This window comes from Amblyomma mixtum, chromosome 3 (assembly GCF_055824585.1).
Source record: "Amblyomma mixtum isolate Tamu chromosome 3, ASM5582458v1, whole genome shotgun sequence".
NCBI classification, from domain to species: Eukaryota; Metazoa; Arthropoda; class Arachnida; order Ixodida; family Ixodidae; genus Amblyomma; species Amblyomma mixtum.
The window spans coordinates 36,436,772-36,450,791 of record NC_143014.1 but is presented as its reverse complement, the minus strand read 5'-3'; the positions used below and the strand labels follow the sequence as shown (position 1 = coordinate 36,450,791).

At 49.4% G+C, this 14,020-nt stretch overlaps 1 protein-coding gene across 6 annotated transcripts in view; it reads left to right on the top strand.

Annotated features, from left to right (window-relative positions):
• Positions 1-14,020, top strand: part of LOC149349661 (uncharacterized) — a 512,421-nt gene that overhangs the window by 183,003 nt on the left and 315,398 nt on the right. For 4 of the 6 annotated variants that reach the window (XR_016290148.1, XR_016290146.1, XR_016290145.1 and 1 more), the window contains one exon: positions 13,174-13,216. The exons of the other annotated variants lie outside the window; for them this stretch is intronic. Coding sequence is in view for 1 of the 4 variants with exons in the window: in XM_089578699.1 (XP_089434825.1) it covers positions 13,174-13,216 (43 nt within the window). In the remaining 3 variants the exon portion in view is untranslated. The remainder of the gene's footprint in view (positions 1-13,173; positions 13,217-14,020) is intronic. 6 annotated transcript variants of the gene reach the window in all.

The following is a 14,020-nucleotide window of genomic DNA, read 5'->3' as shown; positions in this document are numbered from 1 at the left end:
TCACCTCTGCAAAAAAAAAATTCGCTCTGTGTCTTGTTCGTTATATAATATCCGCTACTTTGTGCCTTTCTGGGCTCGTAGGATTATTGTACACGGTTTTGTTACAGCGTTCTGCGATATGGTGGCACGGTGTAGGGACATTGCGCGCTTAGTTGGCAAGGAAGAATTAACGGAAATAATCGAAGTTGTTTATTGCGAAATATTTCCTGCGATTTAAGCTTTGCAAAAAATGCTGACGTAATCAAAACATTGAGTGTACCGAATTTCAACGCTATTTTGACGGAGTCCACTGTTTTGAGACACTTCTGGAATAATAACTTTAAGCACCTTTCCATTTCTAATTGCAATCTTCGCCCGAAAGGCCGGTATCTTATACTGTTGTGTTCTCAAAAGACGGAAAAAGGATTCGCAGTTAATATGCCCCAGCACTGTTTAACCAACTTCTGCCAGCATATATTCCACGCTACCAGGTGTGAGCTCAGGGTTTTGAGATGTTCATTGCTTAAACCATTAACATATGCTTCTTTCTATAACTGGTTGTCGCGCTATGCTTATGTTCTGCCTGTTGCCTGCCAGCCGTTGCCAGTCAAGCCCACTGAGCCTTTGGTGAGCCTGTTTTGAAAATCTGACCTGCTCCGCGCAATACAACTGTTATTGTTTTCGCTTAGCTGACGATGCTGGGCCATGCCACATATGCCACCTTTGGCTCAGATGAACGTTTTGCTGTGTTGATTTCTTTGGGTGCTACATAAAGTTATTATTATTATTGTTTCGCTTGTAATGCAATTGACAGTGACAAAATAAATTATTATTATTATTATTACTTCCACTAGAGGTACCCTTTGCGTGCTTGACTTTGGGGCCACCTTCGTAATCAGTATTCCCGCGTGGTAAACCTATTGCTACTAAAACTTGCGGCACGAAAAAAAAAATAGAGATTACGGTCTTAATGAATAAGGTCTTGAAGGATAAGTATGTCTTGCATGAGGTACCGTCGTTCCATCTGAATGAAATCGTGACCAAGAAAGAAAGATGTTCGGCAGGGTGAAATGCCATTTCAGTTTAGTTCCGCACGAAAAGGGCGAAATCTTCCCTTTCTTGCCTCGACGAAGGCGCTGTGCAGAGCAGGAGAATACGGCACGCTGAGAAACACGAACAACTAATGTGAGACCTGCGTAACGAGGGAGGCCCTCGATCACACAATTTGGGAATGACCAGGATCCCCGAACGCTGGGGACAATATTGAAAGTAGGGAAGCCTGGGAGGCCCTGCTGCGGAGCGAGGTCTCCTCCGACAAGCAACGAGCTGTCTGCCTGGCGGCTGAAGCCGCGAAGAACCGATGTATATTCGCCAGTCTTTAGTCGCGGAGGTCCCTGCCCCCGTCCCCTAGTTCTGCGTGCCAGGGGTGGGGAGTAGGGGCCCTCCTACATCGGTGGAAATAGTTTTAATCAGCATCGTCATCAGGGCCGACCTGCCCGCGGTAGCCCTGGACACGCGCAGCACGAGCCTTGCGAAAGAGTCCGAAGAGTGCAGTGTGCATTCACCGCGAGGCTCGGCACATCTTTCTGTCCAGTCCGCTTCTGCCAGCTCTCTGGAGAAAGCAACAAGTTCACGGGCCTGTGTATAGCGCGGGTGTGACGCAACGCGCTTCCGCATCGGGCTCGCCGAACTGTTGCGAAACGAGGGGCGTCAAGCAGAGCTGAGCAGTCGTAAAATGTCGGGACGGGGGCGCACGACGTACGGACGATTGCCACACAACAAATTGGTCCTACGCTTCCTGGAGGATGCTTGGCGCGCTGGACAAGGAAAAGAAAAAGTATGATTTTACGCGCGCTATCTGTCACGAGCATTTTATAATCGAAATGACGAGAAAGAACAACACTCGAGGCGGCGGCGCCTGACAGCGTGTCAAGCGCTAAAGTGCGAACCGTGGTTCACCCGCGGCGTACCGTTCGCGAGCCCGTTGTGGGCCCATTACCGGCGCGCGCGCGGGCGGTCCAAAACAGGCGCCGGCCGCTCGCTGGTGCCTGCGGGGCTCAAAAAGTTCGCCTCTTATCTGAGCGGCCGGAAGGCAGAAGCCGGGCGGACGCGGTGGCGCCCAAGCACACGGCATTAAAAACAGCCCCGATACACCAACAACAGCATCAGCGGGAGATATAGAAAGGCGCACTGCGCTCGGTCGCCATCGATCGGGGCGCTGTCGCTCGAGGTGTCGCACGCTGGCCTGATGCTCGGATAGATCTGCAGATTGTCCACTCTTGTAATCCCCGGGGAAGCGACCGGAATGGCCGCATTTGGCCGGCGCCCGCGGCGTCGCTCGCCGGCCGGGCTCCCGTCGCACTGTTTGGCCATGCTGCGAGCGGCGTGCCGTATTACGCGAAATCGTTTTCGTCTGCCAGCAGCGGCGAGACGGTCTTTCCAGCTGACACCCATCCCGCAGCGTGTGGCTGCGTGCCGCATGCGCCCCCGCTGTAGTATACGTATACGTGCCACCGCGAGCCGCCGGGGCGTGTTCCCGGAACGAGGCGGTGGCACGTCCGCGTCACGTGCCCCGCCGCGAACAAGGGATACCGGCGAGAGCAACGTGCTCCGCGGCCAGGGGCGGCTCCGGGGCGTGTGCCGCGGCCTCTTTCCGCCGAAAGAAAACAAGAGCCAAGCACGATGTGGGTGAAAAGAAGAAGAAGATGCTTCAAAAAAGCTCTGGCTTTCGCTATTTTAATCTCCGGCCCGCCGTGGTTCGATCTGGCGGCTGTCATACCGGGATCGATGTACACGCCAATCGAAACTGCGCAGGGCCTTCGCACGAAGTCTCGCGAAAAGACGCCCAGAGTTATTACGATCGGGCGCAGCGCTCGGCGTAGGCAAATTGAATCTGGCCGAAAATGCCAGCGTGCATGCCGCGGTGCGCCTCTCTCCAGGTGCGGGCAATCAAGCACTGCTCTGCGTTCCGCCAAAACGGTGCGATGCGGGTTGGCACGCAGCGCGCGCCCACCCGAGATGTTGGTTTCTTTAATCTGTGCGCGCAAATTTTCGAGACGCGGGCACTCGATGAGACGCAGTGCAGGGCAGGCGCTGACGGCCCATTTTGGCTTACATTGAAAACAAACATGCGCAGGTGCCGGCTTCGAACATTAGCCATGGTTGTCTGTAGTGATGGGAGCTTTTCCTGCTTTGTGTGCGTACTTGCTCTACACTCGTTTCTCTCTCCCACTATCAATTAGATTAAAACGGCAAAGGCTATTAATGCGAAAGCATTATATGACACATCAGCGCCGAAACCAGGCGGTGTTGACCAAGAAATGTGGCACCAAAACCTCATGATGTCACCATAGTCTCGCATGCCGTCAGCAGTAGACCATAACATAGTAATGGGTGATCATAGGCAGTGAAGCAAAGACATTAGACAAGACAATAGTAGTTAGTGATAGGTATGGTTAGTGATAATTATAGTGGTAGTTATGACTGTTATAGGGATGTCGATAGTGGTAGAACGCTACTAAACAACTATGAGGGTCAGTAATGACAGTGGCAATGATAAAGGCATTAAAGTTGAAGGCCTTCAAGGTGAATCCATTCAGAGTAAAGACCTTTTTGGTAAAGGCCTTTAGGGTGAAGGGCTTATGGAAGCGCCTTTGTGGTAGAGGCCTTTAAATCAAAGGCCTTTATGGTTAAGGACGTTAGTGTCAAGGCCTTTAAGTCAAATGAAGCATTGGCATTAACAGCACGTAATGACCTTAAGTGGCCACCGTAACTTTTATTTGGGTAACTGATGTTACGGGGTGGGGGGGTTGCCAGGTATCCGGATATCCGTACGTGTCGCCATTGTCGTTGCTATGTCATGATGTAAATATCTTCCAAGTATGCGGCTTATCCCGTCAACATTTGCTGTGTGGCACGGAGGGGGCAAAGCTACTGGGACGGCTAGTGTCTCACGAAGGCTATGCGTAAAGCCGCAGTGGAACCGCTAGCTTGTTTCCTGGAGAAATTACCAGCGCGAGTCAATCGTATGCTTCCCATGTAGAGCCTCACATTGGAAAAGTACGCTGAAGAAACATCTCGACTTTAGAGAGAAACGTTTTGGCATTGATGGATTGATGCCTCAGTCGCCAGAGCGTCGATCTATATAGAGATCGATATGTGAAAAGTTCTATTTCCTGCTCATCAGTGCTGGGTGGCTTTTCTACTTTAGAAGCGGTGATTCAACATTTTTTTTTTCAGTAAGGTTCTTCGACAACTTTGACGCCTACAGTCTACCACCGCCGCTGATACGAACTACAAGCCTTGAACAAAAAATCTACAAATTATACTTTGGTTATCAGTCCATTGGATTGGATGGTAAAACACGCGACTCAAAAAGCTCCCTTTCTTGGACTGAAACGCTGGCGTTCCACTGTACCTGTTGTTTTCATTCATCGTTGTTTCATTTTGACAGCCGTGCTACGTCCCCATCCTGAGTAGGTTTCCTCATGGTCATAGCTGTTATTATGAGACAAATCAGTGCCGGAAAGTAATTGAGAAAAGTTATGCCTGAGCGCGCTTAAGGCAGTTCCAGTGCGACTTGGAAAAGTCTTGTACCTCGCGCTCTTTTACATCTCGAAGAGCCCTTTGCTAGACGTGCTGAACAATTTGCGGAGCATTAAAGGTCACGACGCGTCAGGGCTGCTCGGCCTTTGCTTGACCTTGTCGCTTTGATGGCTGTAGCCTCCAAATCGCTGTGAACAATGGACGGCGCATTGGACTGATAGGGTACGAACAAAATCGGTTTATTCGTGGTCTATGAATACGCTTGAGCAGTAGGAACCCTTCGGCACAGCGTTGCGAGCGCTCTTACTGACGTCGTCCGAACGCCTCTTCGAAAAGAGTGGGATCTGGAAAGCGGTTTATTTTGCGACGCCGTCGATGACGTATGGGGGAAGACTGTGATTTATGACTGCTCGATCAGGTAGGCGGCGGCACGCAGTCGGAAGTCGCGGCCGGCAGTCGATACCGTACCGCGGTTCCTCAGGTAGAAATGCGTCACGACGCGCGAGTGATGGCCGAGGCTGCGCTGCCGCTGCTGTGCGCGCTTTGCTGCTTGAGCCCTTTCCCTCCCCGTCTTTATTTTGGAGGCGCGTGCCAGCCCGACGCTCTGAGCTACGCTGCGTGATTTCTGCCCACCCTTGCTTCCATTTTTGCTTTTTTCTTTACTCACCATCGCCGTTTGCTCACGCGCCGGTGTTTTCCTCGGAGCCACCGCCCCTGTTTACCTTTGAGATTTTTCAGCCAACGGCTCCCCCAGCTCCGTTTGCTCGAGCGGCGCAGGCATTGGCGTTCGAGCCGGCGCGTTGTTTGGAGCTCAAGGCGGCCCCCAGAGATTCGTCGTCGCAAAGTTTGTCTTTTTCGTTTGGCGTTGCGTGGCCGGCCCTTATATCGGTGCGGTCCCGTATTGCGCCGTGCCGCTGTGCGCGGCCTGCGACGCCAGCAGGCCTCGCTGATCTGGGCGCGTTCTGCCGTGCTCAGCCCGGATTTTGGCGGCGCGTGTTTGTCGCGCAGCATTAGATCAGCCACCCCGGCTCGGCCGCCTCCAATAGGAGGCCGGACGCCCGCGGCGGCGAAGCCGATTTTGCTGACGCTCAAACCCGGCGGCGGTAAAACAAAGCTCGTCAGTGCTGGAGGAAAGCTGGCATCGGGAAAAAAGTCCTCGAGTGTTCGCTTCGTGCTCCGCGGAGCACTGCGGGACTAATCTGCGACGCATGCTGCTGGCTCACGGCCGTGGGCGAATGTTGGCTCTGGCTAAACGATGGCTCCTGCGTGCAGATAATAAATTTTTGTCCAGTTGGAGGCTTTTTCTTTGCCCACCGACTTTCGACGTAGTCGTTTCATAAGGCTGCCCGGCCATGTCTGTCTTGTTGTTGCCATGCCTTTCTTCCTGAGCATGGTTTAGTGTAAAACGCATGAAAAACGACGGAAGCAATTTGGATTCTCAGCGGGCTGTTATCTGCTAGATAGAACTGTTAGCTGTGGTTGCAACGCCCGCTCATTTGCGCGTTATTTAGAGAAGAGTTCCACCATTTGCTGTTGCTCGGAGTAAACTGCGGGCTGGAGCAACAAGGTAAGAGTCCTGGTGCACGATGCTTGCCCCGAACCCTGCCTGCCGGGCCGACTTGTCTCCTTCAAGTCTGCTGTGCCTCCCACTATAACCACGCTGCGGACTTCTGCGCACGAGGCCCTGCAGCGCAGTCATACGGGAAGTCTTAAGGTTCGATGCTCTCCTGTGCCAGTGCCACACGTGTTTGAAATGAACCCCGAGCGTTGACCTTCTTTTTGGCGTAGCAAATCGTGGTGGGGGTATATGGTATGTGGGGTTTAAAGTCATGATGTGACACATGGGTAATGAGGGACGCCTTAGTGAAGGGCTCCCGATTATCTTCAGATCACGTGGGCTTGTTCAAGGTGCGCTGACATCGCACAGCACAAGGGCACTCTTTAATGTTGCCTCCATGGAAGTGCAGCCACCACGGCCGGTATTTGATCCCGCAATCTTGGGGTCAGCAGCAGAACGCCAAAGCCACCAGGCCACCGCGGCAGGTGTGTAGTTTGCACAGAGAAGTCGGCTGTAATGTTGAGATTATCATGACTGTGTGAATAGTGAAGCAAGGAGGAAGGAAAGATGCACGAAATATTTCAACAGGCAGCGAGAGAGGTCACTTGAGATCGTGCACCCTCTTTAACTCAGATTATGCTGTATGCCTGGTTTTCTAAGATTTGAAGAGAGCGACTGTGGTGACAAGAGACTTTCAACGCCTCCGGATGGCGCGCAGCCTACATGCTGTGAAAGGGCCTGCTGTATCTGCTTGTAACGGTTTCAGATACCCCGAGTACCCACGAGGCCTTACCCCGCTAGACAGCAATTGCGTCTCGCGCGGTTTCCTCCTGAAGCATGCATGTAAAACGACTAGACAATGTCGTCGGCCGATTCGGTATCCTGAAGCACGTGACACGCACGTCAACTCCATCCACATTCACACTGTCTCATGCATTCCTTCAAAAGAAGCATTGCAAGAAGAGCTGTAACACCACCACCAGCGTCAATAAACTTTCAATGTGAGAGCAATGGACGGTATTTTCTTTTATCTTTCCCGCCCTTTACCTGAGCGCCACGACCTTGCAGCTTCGCAGAGAAAGAGAATTCCCCCCCCCCCCCCCCCCCCCTTTAAGCAGAAGAAATTAAAACGCCCCTGCAGTGGTTATGCGTTCTGGGTTTGCGAATATGAGCTCATAGGTTTGATGCAGGCCACGGCAGCAGCGTGAAGAAGGCCAGTGGTGGAAATTAATCCGTAGCCCTCCACCGCCTCATGGGTCATAATCCACTGCGTTGCCGTGACGCGTAGAAGTCGAGTCAATAAAAAATAGTAAACAAATCTAACCTGCCCAACGCTTTTTGTTTTCTTTTTTTCTTAAAAGACACGGTGCGGTGTCGTGTCACCAGGAAGCTAGTGGGAGAATCGGGCATAACGGTACGCTCGTGGGCCTGTGACTTCCATCTCTCCATTTGGTCGTCTTGTGTTTCGCCAGCTCTGTTTTCCCGCTGCCCGATGTCTTCATGCCTCTGCTGTAGTTAGCAGTTTTTAGCGTTCCATTATTGGCTTCCCGTGGAGTGAAAGGAAAGAGGGATGATGAAAAAAAGAGAAAGCAGGGGCAAGTCTGATAGCGAGCGAGTGAGACCTTGGCGTGGACAAAAGCGAGCTCTCTTTTTGTCTCCGTCGGCCTTTGTTACACTTGAATGGAGAATCGCGGCGGAAAATTTCCGGATCAAGAAGGCAGTGGTGCTGGACGGGGAACCACTGCTTTCCCCGGCTTTCTGCGCTTCCTTTCACGTCTCTTTGGGGTGCGCGACTAGGAAATGGGAGGCGGATTTTTTTTTTCCCCTTTCTTCTTCCGTGCGAGTATAAAAGGGAGACGGAAGAAAGCTGAGGGATGATATACGCGGATCCATCCTCCTCCCTCGCCCTGCAACGCGGACAGTGTAATTGTAAGCCTCCCGCGAGGCCGATTTTTCTCGTTCGTGTTACCGGGTGGTTATTACCGCAGATAGGAACTGAAAGATAATGATTGCCGGCGGGAGAATACCTATTCTTTATCGACTTTCTCATTCATTTTTTATTTTTGATCGAGGAGAAGTGGTCACGCACGCGTGGTATATATCTTGGTACTTGTGTGTATATGTCCTCGAGGAAAAAAAAACAACAAAAAACAAGCGCATGTTGCCTTGAGAGATGTATTAAATGCGATCGCAGCTCTTGCTCGCAGTAAGAATGGAGCGTTATTAGAATCGAATGCAGACACTTCAAGGGCCCTCGTTCGGGATTGTAGGTTTGAAGCGGATTGGGAATATGGGCGCCGTCGGAGGGAATCTCGATGCTAGAGAGTCGTTGATGCCGCGCAGCGGTCGTTGCGGAGTTTGCAGTTTCACTCGCACTCGTCGTGACTGGCTCCATTTTTATAGTCATCGCTCGCCGCTCTATGATTTTGTTGGTAACAAGAGGGAGGGAGCGAAGGAAATAAGATTGACTGAATTGTCTGTCGCCGAGTGCTCCTGGCGCTCGGGGGGGCTCGGTATTGCTTCGCGAACTGTAATTGCGTCTTGGGGCCATACATTTTTGACCGAGTCCGTACGACTGTGCAGTTCCGGCTCGTCTGAGCACGGCGGGGACTTTTAACGACTGAGGAGGTTGGCGCATTTCACCGTAAATGGGAGAATCACACGTCCACTAGCAGACGAAAAGATGTAGGAAGAAAGAGATCAAAACGAGGGGCTTCAGCATTTAGCTGCAGTCTTCCGCGAGCCGATGCTTTTTGTGCGGCTGGGACAAGCCGTAGGTAATGAGCGAAACAAAAAAAAGCAATGAGTCGTCGTTTTTTTAAGGTTTTTAAGTGTCCCTTGCGCTTTCTTTTCTGAATTACGTCTCCTTTGTTTCAGTCTTTAGGCAGGAGTAAAATTTAATGCGAAAGGTGGATTTTACTCTAATATATTTCGTAGCGTTGTATAGCGTTGACTACATCGCATATATACTCCATTTCTTGCATCGTTTTGCGTGGATTGATTTATTTACTCCAAACTAATCTTACTTCGCACCAACACATGAACCGTAGACCTGTTGACGCCTGTTGACGCCTGGGGTTACGATATTTAAAAAAAAAAGAAGCTGTAAAGTAGTTATGAAATTCATAAAACTCGTTTCTAGGAACGGAACTGTTCGGAGGACAAGCAGTCGTTCTTCTCGCCCAAAAGGGGTGTGCTGTGTTCGTTGCACGACGTCTCATTCTGGCTTTAAATTTAATTTAGAAAGAATTCGCTGATATTTTGTTCTCGCCGTCCTGTTTCCCCATAGCTTCTTTTCTCATAATTGCATTGCTTGCGCTCTGCATTGCAGCCAGCTGCAATTATCAATTCCTTCCCCACGTATTCCGACTCCAAGGGATATTGCAAGCGGAACGCCAGGCGCAGTAAATAAACGCTTTGCAGCTCGAAAAAACGTAGCAGCGTTCGCAGAAACAGAACGAGAGCTTAAATGCCATGGTCATGTTAAGCGCTCATCAGTTCATGAGCCCTGTCGGAATTTCTTTCAAGCGCAATGAAAAGTGACAGGTAGTTCCAGACAACAATTGTGCAGGGTGTGAACTCGTGCATAAAATGTAAAACGGCGGCCTGTATTCGTTTTTTTTTCTTGCTTGCAAGGTCGCGACCTGGTGATGTGGCTGACAGTGTCTGAAAGAAGGCGTTATCGATGAGCTCAACATAAGGTTTTGTATGCAGGGGTTGACGGGTAGTGAATTCTGCGGCGACGTGGGAGAAGTTAGGTGACAGCTGTGCGCAGTTTATTATTTTCTCTTTCTAGTCATTTGAAACCGGTCTGCGATTAAGTCAGTGTATGTTTATGAAATCTATGACTGAATCCCGCACTTTTTATTATTCCGAGCCGCACACTGTTCTGTTTGCTGAGAACTTCCTTGCATGGTGCACGTTTATTCCAGCTGACGGTACTCTCTTACCTTCTTCATTGAAACCCTTTATTATTTTCCTAATTTTTTTTTTTAGAACACTGCGGCTATAGGACAAAGTTGGACCAGAGAAGATGTGTTCATCTGACAGATGCCAAGATATCTTCCACATGAAGGTCTTTAATCAAATAGGAATTTCAGTGCTGTGTTATCAGCTTAAATTCAAATATTCCCGCACCGAAAAAAAAAAAAAAAACAGCGTGAAGGACTGTTTCCTCAGGCGGTATTGACCATGTTGATATTAGTTCTGGAGTGACAACAATACTTGTTGGAATGCAACTTCGCGGTGACTGTCGTCATTTCGCCTTTTGAGAAAATAGTTCCTACGAGCTCAGCCATATGTGGCTGCGAAGTCACACAGCCATACTGCTGATTACAGACCTACTGAACTTCCACAAGTTTCATTTCAAAAACTGGGCCGTTAACCGCCTTGTGCATATATAGGCAGCGATAACTACAAACGGAAAGCGACGTCGTGAGCGGAAATCTTGTATGCTTTTGTTTTCGCTGTTGTTGCTTTTGGAAAGCACCTCACCTAACACAGTGCCGCCGCGGTGGCTCAGTGGTTTCCTTTTTTCTTCGCACTGCAAAAGACTGGAATGGCCTTCCCCACGACGTTGATGCCATCACCTGCCCATCAAGTTTTGTTAACAGTTTAAATATGCACTTCATAAATATCATGTAGGCAGTCATATTCAATCAATATTTGTACTCCCACCCCTTATGTAATACCCCGAAAGTGGGGTTCTTTAGGGTAATAAAGTGAAGTGAAGTCAAGCGGTTACTGCGCTCGGCTACTGATTCGAAAGACGCGGATTTGATCCCGGTGGTGGGGGACGAATTTGGATGGAGGCAAAATTCTAGAGGCCCGTGTACTGTGCGCTGTCAGTGCATGTTAAAGAACCCCAGGTTTTCGAAATTTCCGGAGTCCTTCGCTACGGCGTCTCTCATAGCCTGAGTCGCTTCGGGGCGTTAAGACCTCATAAACCCCAATCACCTTATACAGCGATTATATATGCATCGATAAACGTTAACTTTTTGTTGTTAGTTTTTTTATGTGTGAATTGCTGATGATGATAGTGAATTTTTATGGTGCAAGGGCATCTGTGGCCAAAGAACGCCGTGACACAAGGTATTTTTCTTCTGCTCAAATTGGAGTCAAAGACCCATTTCCCAAACATTTCACCCTTAATAAGCCGAGCACCAGACTAGGGGATAGCTCGTAGCCGTTGTATCACCGGTGGGTACCCGGCGGCACTGGGGATCGAACCCCCCCCCCCCCCCCCCCCCCTCCCGCATGCGAGGCGGATGCTCAGACCACTAGGCCATCGCTGCGGTAAATTGCGCTGCGTTGTAAATAGTTCTGCGAGCATACGGCTTCACACCCTAATTAGTAGCCATAGTAAGGCTGCCTCGCATCGTGTGATATTCCGATGCACATGTACTCTTTGTAGTGCACAAGAGAGAGGGAGCTGCTGGGGTCTTTTTTTCTTAAGCCATTTTCAGTGAGTGACTGCTTTCAAGCAACATCGCCACCAACTCTTCACGTCTTGGCATTCTGGGTGAGCGTAATATAACGGTTCTGTTCAATTATATTCATTTTTTATTTTTCTTTCGCTATTAGCGTAGGCGACGTCATGTGCCAGTTTTTGCGGGGAAGGGGACATTTCAATCAGCGTGATGGAACGGAATAGAATAGGGAGAGAAGGTTTGTGACATTCTGCGCGCACGCGACGCTAGCGTTTAAGATGCATGCCCTAGGCACGGAATCGCAAAAAAATGGCAATAAATACAGAGAAAAGAGCAGAGCTGAATTCATTTCAAGCGATCAAATCGATGCAGCAAATGTTTACTTTGGACAACGGTCATGCCCTGAGAGGTGACACGCAAAATGCGCCCACGAGGCGCGGCGAGCGTGTGGCATGCCAACGACTCTGTTTGCTCGGCGTGCTGGCTGGCTCGCTCCGAGATGAGAGAAAAGAAGAAAAAAAGAAAGAAAACCGAACGAAGGGTGAGGAAGCTCGCGCGCACTTTTATCGCGGCTGCCGTGCTGTTTTCAAATGGCAGTAGCTCCGTTTGTCGTCGTCGATCGATGGTGAGAAGCTCGGTCGGTCTGGGAGCCGTTAGTCTCTGACGGGCGGTCGGCCGGCGCGCCTTCGATCCGCCCGACGGATCGGCAGCTGCCCGCACCTGGTTCGCACGAGTGTCTGGCGATCTGACCGCGAACACTGCGGGTGGGCTCCGACGTTGGACAGAGCGCGCCCTGTTTAGATTATTTGTTCGGAGTACGCGGCCTTTCCGGGCTGAGCGACAAAGAGAAAAATGGAAACTTGTTTCTACTTTTCTGGCTGTATGCCCGCTCGTGCATTTTCCCGCTTTCTGGGTGATTTTCAGTGCACAAGTCTTGGAATGTATTTTACTTGCCATAATTGTACATTACGTTCAAAACGAGGTACGATGCACGAATACCTCAGACGCCAAAATTACTGCGGTGTCTGTGTTCTTTGTGCGTCGCCCTCTTGCGTTTTGCAGTATAAAACAGCAAACAACAGCGTTTTGCTGCCGTCCTTTCGTTTTGTTTGAAGCTTAAGAACAGCGTGATACCGGAAGGAAGATGATCGCAGATTACAGATGGGTTAATATCCCAGCGGCAGTGTAGAGGAGGGACTTGGGCGGAAAATGCAATGCTGGGAACATGCAATGCCGACGGTCTGTTTGACTAAAAAAAGCGGTAGGCGAATGACGTAGATAGCTGGAGATCTACCGGAGAAGAGTTCCTCTTGATGTAGTCTTAATGAGGCTGATAATGACGGTGAAGATGAATTATCACTTTACACAGTATGCTCGTACGAATCCTTTCTACACAGCTAGACGCAGCTGAAATTTCGATGAAGGTACTCTTCTGGCGGCCGCGACACACTGAACGGTCAAGCTGCAGCGCTAGCGGTCATGGCTGACCATGCGGGGTGATTTTTTTAAATGTTTACAGATATTTATTTTAAAGACTGTAAGAGCTACGGCGGTGCAGTCTGTGCAAGCGGATTGTGCAGAGAGGCGTACGTTATGTATATAATATAGCTCAATAGACAGTTAAATAAAAGTAACTAATAAACTTTTTATTTTTGACTTTAGGGGCAAGATTACATCGCTAAATCGGAGGCTGCCAACATCGAAGGTGAGTCCAGTTTTTAAACTTTCTTAATCCGCACTGTGGTTATAAATATCGAACGTCAAAAAATGGCATTTGAAATTTCGTTGAGTTGGCTTTTCGCATCGCACTGTTATAAAGTGCTGTCGGTCACATTTCTAATGTTGCGAATACAGACGCCATTTGTGTATTTTATGACGTAGAAGCAGTAACGTGATTTCGGCGACGATGCTATTCGCGGCGGCACCAATTTATAAATGCGCAATGCGGAAAAGCCAACTCAACGAGCTTTCAAAGGCGTATTTTTTATGTTCGATATTTAGAACCGCACTGCTGGACTCACCATCGATATTAACGGCCTTCTATTTCACATTATAATCTTGCCGTCTAGAGTGAAATAGTATATTAGTTAATTTTAGCTAATTTATCTTCTAATTATTGAGTTCTATCGCGTACATAATATCCGTCTTGCCGCACAATAAATCCGCACAGACCGCATCGACGTAGCTCTGACAGTTTTTAAAATAAGAATCTGCAAAAGTTAAAAACAATCACCCGGTATGCAATCGTGTACGGTGTGTGCGTTGTTGACTGGTTTTCGAATTTTATTACTGTACATTGTGGGTGAACGATTTAAGATATTGAAATAGCCGGCTTTTTGTTGGACGACATTTCCGATCAACCACATGATTGCATGAAGGTTGTTAAGTGCTTGTGCGCTAAACTGGCTTGTGTTGCCTACGTTTGCGGTAAGACTGCCGAATCAACTCACCTAAGGTGAAGGCCGGGAATGTAGAAATTTTTGTTATTTTTTCCTTTTCTGTGTGAAAT